The 5,554-nt window shown below is 32.3% G+C and overlaps 1 protein-coding gene and 1 long non-coding RNA gene across 2 annotated transcripts; both read left to right on the forward strand.

Annotated features, from left to right (window-relative positions):
* On the forward strand, positions 620 to 2,306 carry LOC107622105. Its single transcript, XR_001616072.2, has 3 exons — positions 620 to 659; positions 896 to 1,173; positions 2,185 to 2,306. It is a non-coding gene; the product is annotated as an uncharacterized LOC107622105 (long non-coding RNA).
* On the forward strand, positions 3,159 to 4,141 carry LOC107621907 (metal transporter Nramp3-like). Its single transcript, XM_021114673.1, has 4 exons — positions 3,159 to 3,350; positions 3,447 to 3,530; positions 3,618 to 3,724; positions 3,853 to 4,141. Exons 1-4 carry the CDS (start codon positions 3,159 to 3,161, stop codon positions 3,905 to 3,907), a joined length of 438 nt encoding a protein of 145 aa, XP_020970332.1. The 3' UTR covers positions 3,908 to 4,141.

The following is a 5,554-nucleotide window of genomic DNA, read 5'->3' on the forward strand; positions in this document are numbered from 1 at the left end:
TCTGCACTTGTTGAAGCTGTTAGCTCTCCCTCACTTGGAAGATTCCTCGATTGTAAGTGTCCATTTCCCTCAATCGGATGAATCTCAGCATGCTCTATGTTCTGGGTTTTTCCTCAGCATGCTCTTAATAAGTTGTTTCCTGTTGCATGCAAGTTGGCTTTCAAATGTTATCATTATAATGAAAAGGCTTGCTTGGCTTGAATGATTTCATATTCTCTTTAATGAAAAATATTTAAATAATTGATCAAAAGTTCATGATATTAATTATCATTACAAGTTACAACAGTGTGACTGATACTGGTATGAAGTACTTACAGTGTGAAAGAATAAATAATTGGCAATGGAGAAATGGAGGATCTGTTAATTTTATTAATAAGTCCACCCATGTCCTGTTTCATTCATTTAATCTCAAGTGTCACACATTTTCTTCAATTAGCTCTGCCCATTTCACCATAATATTGTGAACAGCTCCTTTTTCTCCAGTGTTGGATTTGGAGTATATGTATGCTTATTACTGAGTGAATCACAAAATGCCTAGCTGGGTTTTGCTGTTCATTTTGATCATGCTTAGGTGTGTTTATGTGTGCTTATATGGTTTCATGGTTTTGCTGTTCATTTTGAAGCTGTTAGCTCTCCCTCACTTGGAAGATTCCTCGGCTGTAAGTGTCCATTTCCCTCAATCAGATGAATCCTTTTCAAATAATTTGGTGATGTTGTGTCTTTGTCCCTCTGGTCCTTGGCTGTAAGTGTCCATTCATTCTTTACAAAGATAGTATGTTATGTACTACCCATCACTCCTTCTTATCTTGGTAAGATTTTAAAGGTACATGCATGGAAAATTTTGTTTTCCTTGTGTTTTTGAATTGACACCATTTATTCTTATCTTCTTTTAAAGATGTGTCAACTACTATGGTTGTAAAGCCTAGCCCTGTACTGGACTTCCTTTGTGAGAATCAGAATGTGAAACATCCAGATTTTATTGATTGGACCAAGGTGATATTGCTATCTTTATTTTAATTGTAACAAGGTTCTGATTTTTATGTTTATTGAACTGTGATGCTTTCTTTTTGTTTACTTTCAAGCAAAAAGTGTGCTGAAAAACCTCAGAATCAAGGTTAATAATCTTGAGTTTAAAATCAGTGGACTCAGTGATAATACTTGCAGGACTCAGAAGTAAGTAGTTATAAACAATATGGTTGCTTGCTTGTTGAAGGAAGTCTTAAAATTCTCTATTTGCTTAATCCATTTTCTTTGTATAGTTTGTTACAGAGATAAGAAGTTAGGATAGTTATAACAGAACTGATAACTTTTCTGCATATATTTATTGTTAGTTACCATGAAGATATCAAGCTCTGATTGGCTGAACATGTTCAAGTTTTGTTGCTTCATTGCTTGCATTGGATCTATCTTCATAACCCTTTTTCTATGTAGATGATGTAATAGTGCTATTGAGTGTGTGATTTACATATAATTAGCTTTACTTAATGGTAGTTTTTATTTATAAATGGTTGTATTAGTGATTAAGAAACAATGAATTGTAGAAGCAAAGGGTTTTGACATAGCAAATTGGAGAAGGAAAAGAAGCAAAAATTAAGGACCACACACGCCCCTGACCTCAGCACATAAAAAAGCTTTTAACACATCTTCACTCTCTACTTTCATGTTTCATCATATCATCATTATTATTTTAATTTATTAATTTTATATAAAATTACGTTGGTGTCATAGTTGCCTTCTTTTTAAATAAATAAAAAAATTATATATTTACTACTTTACATAAAAATACAAATATTTATTATTTTATGTATTATTCTTTAATTTTGCAGCCTCCTAATTTTGTAGCCACTATCTGTAAAATAAAAAAAGAAAAACTTTTATTTGCAATCTTGTTGGAACAATCAACAAAACTGAAATAGTAGAAAATATATTAACTTATTGATATTTATGTTAAAAATTTTGGTTCATTAATATTTAAGAAATTATATCCTCAAATTTACTCAGCTGATAAGCAGAACTTAGTTTATACAATTGAAACACAAAGCCAAACACCCAAAGTGAGATGGGTTTTCTGCATAGATATAATTAAATCTCTTCTCCCTTCACTACATATATATCTCTTTCCTACATATATATCTCTTCTTCCTTCACTACATAAATTAATGTATATTCGCTACCCTGTTTCAGGTGCTACCCTGTTATCAAGTCCATCTAACATTTTGTGTTCTCATATTTGTGTTTGCTCAGAGATTTTTGGTCTAATCCCTTCAACTTTTTGCTTGGAGTTAAGGTTAGTGCAATTATTGTGTTATAAATTTCATTGATTTCTAGGGTATTGTATGATAAATGAAATAGTACTTGTTGAATTGTCCATTTGGCTCTAGTTCTGGGGCAAATAAAAATGATGATGATGATGTTGCAGACTTTAATGATGATATTGATTTTTAATAGGGTAATCATTTTTAGCTTGTATTGTTTTAGCTTATATTGTTCTTTACATATATTCTTCTTAATTTGTATGTTTAAAGCACCACTGGAATTTTTTTCTTGTCCCTTTTCTGAAATTTAGGAAGCTTCATATTCTTTCTTGTTGTTTTTAATCTCTTTCTTACAGTTTGGTTTGAAATTTAGATCAGAATAGTTTATTAAGCACTCTGGACTCATTTTCTGGACTCATCAATGCACAAATTATTAGCTTTAAGAGTATAATTATTAGCTTTAAGATTCTTGATTAGACAAACCTGTTAGTGCTTTAAGAGTATAATTATTAGCTTTGAGTGTGTATATTGGCTGTTTAACTTTTAACGCCATTAATGCCTGTGCTTCCCATTAATTCTTTGATAGGATCACTGATCTTTTTAGATCTTAGTTAAACTAGTACAAATTTATTATAAAAGACTGTGTGAGCATTAGCTTGTATTTTGAGTTAGTAAGTGTAAACTTGTGAAAGCTCAGAGATAATAGATAGTTTAACAATTGAATTTTGGTGAAACTACAAGGACTTACTGAGTAATTTTACATAATTTAATGGTCGTCATTGCATGTTAATAGATAAAAGATCATATTGGCTATTATTTTACTTACTAAGATCTTTTATGGTCGTCATTGCATGTTATATTAGGTACTATCTATCTATATAACAACAATATGAGCCCGTTTCTATGTTATTATTGAAACAGGTTAGAAAACTTGAATTCTTGATTGCATTTCTAGTATTTACAATTGCTGCATGCTTTTTTGCTGAGCTTGGATGTGCAAAACCTATTGCTAAAGAAGTTTTGAAGGGTCTTTTTGTGCCAGAACTAAAAGGAAGCCGTGCTACTGGTCTCGCAATTTCACTCCTAGGGGCTATGGTTATGCCGTGCGTTCTCCCTGTCTTCTACAACCATTTGATTTTTCTTTCCTTTTGAAATGTATTCTCAAGCTTTGTTTCTTTGTGAATTTTGCAGATTATCCAGTATACCACTCACTGTATGATGATTTCATCTGGATGCAGAAATTTGGAGATCCTATGTTTCATAGGCATGTTGCAGGTTGGTGGCATTCAATTTCCTTTTTCAGTTTATGTCACATTAAACTCCATCTCAGTTGTAGCCGACCTCACATATGTCTTTGTTCAGAGCTCTGCAGCCATTGGAGCCAATGTCTTCTGTTTCGTCCTCCCCACATATTCGATCAAATGCTCCTTTTGCTGGTCTTGTTATATGCGTTACTGGGCTATCCAAAGGTGAGAGTTTGTCTCAATTTCATCTTTGGTGTATTGAATTTGGTTTCAATTTTGTCCAGTTTTCTTTCAATTTCATGCATTTAATGAAAAAATAAATAAATAAACTAAGTGATCCATATTCTCTTCAGAGTCTGGCCTGATTCGTTGAGTTTTGGTAATAAGGTCTGGATACTGTTCCCTTGAGACAAAAGAAAAAGAATCATTTGTTCATTGAAACAGTGAACAGGCTCTCTGTCCCTTTCCCTTTTGTTGTTTTGTGAAAGAGAGGAAGGGGTGAGAGAGAAGGGGATTGATGATTGTGCTTCTTATAATATAAATTGTAAAATAGATGTCAAGTAAATCTGGAAGTCTTCCAACAGCGTATATGCAAATCAAGACTGCTGATATAAGCCGTTTCTATTGGAAAAAATGTTCATATATAACTTGTTCAGAAGGATTAACTTAAGTTGTTAAAACAAACACAAGTTCTTAAAATAACAACTATCATATAATAAAGTGTTTTCTTTTCTTTTGTTTTGTTTTTCTTTTTGTTCAGGAAATAGAAGCAAGTAAAGGTTGGAGAACATGAAAAGAGTACCAAATGAAAGTGAGATGTGAATGATAGACTTATGATGGCTGAACGTGCATTCACTGACAGAGATGGCCTCTTAGGAATGACATGGCATAAGCATTTGGTGAGTATATAGTTTTTTACTCTAAGAAGCAAGTGTTTTCTAGGCTAGTTCCCTCATTCTTCTTCTGACTTATAATATCACATAGTCTCATTAACAAATGCCATGTGAACATTAGATGAATTCTACTGTTTTGAATGAAACCAGGGTTGATGAAATTGAAGAAACCAAGCAAGCAAAGAAGAGAAGAAACATCAAACATGGCTGCTACTGTTGGAATCACAGAACCACAAGGAGATCCAGAAAGTGTATTTATCAATGGCTCTGAGCAAGTCACCATCATGCAATCTAAAAGGAATAGGATCAATATAAAATCTTGTTTGTTTAAATTGTTGAAAATGAGGGAACTAGTAGTGTCAATGAGTAATGTAAATAGTTATAGTTCTGTCAATGGTTTATTTTTTTGGGTATCTTTTTATTGAGATAGTGAGATATTGGTCAATGATGTTGAAAATAACATCCAATTTTATAGGTATCATGTAATGAATATTATGTTTATCTATTTAATTTTTGGCCTCTTTTTTTTTTTTTAATTTACAGTGTGTTTGATGGAGAAAATTTAAAAAATAAACCTAAAGTATTCATTTTGCAATGGAAAAATTTTAAAAAAATTTTATTTTACCTTACCGACGGATTTACAGACGGATTTTCTGTCTGTAATCATAGTGTGAGATATTTTCCAATGTTCAAATTACAGACGGAAAATCCGTCGGAAAATCTGTCTGTAATTACAGACGGAAAATCCGTCGGAAAATCCGTCTATAATTACAGACGGAAAATCCTTCTGAAAATCTGTCTGTAATTACAGACGGAAAATCCGTCAGAAAATCCGTCTGTAATTACAGACGGAAAATCCGTCGGAAAGTTCGTCGCCTTTGGGAAATGGACAGAAAATTTACAGAGGGAAAATCCGTCGGTAACTCGTAAAAATCCGTCTGTAATTTTTTGACGGAAAAAAAATCTGTCGGTAAATAATTTCCGACGGGCTTTTACAGAGGGACAAAATCCGTCGGTAACCAAAAATCCGTCTGTAATAAAGATTAAATTCGTCTGTATTAATCCATTTTCTAGTTGTGTTAATAATGATTATTTCTAACAGTCACAGTACTAATAAAATAGGTTTTAAAATTATCAATAATAAAATAACTAACGGATATTT

The sequence above is a fragment of the Arachis ipaensis genome, chromosome B10, assembly GCF_000816755.2.
Source record: "Arachis ipaensis cultivar K30076 chromosome B10, Araip1.1, whole genome shotgun sequence".
Classification (NCBI taxonomy): Eukaryota; Viridiplantae; Streptophyta; class Magnoliopsida; order Fabales; family Fabaceae; genus Arachis; species Arachis ipaensis.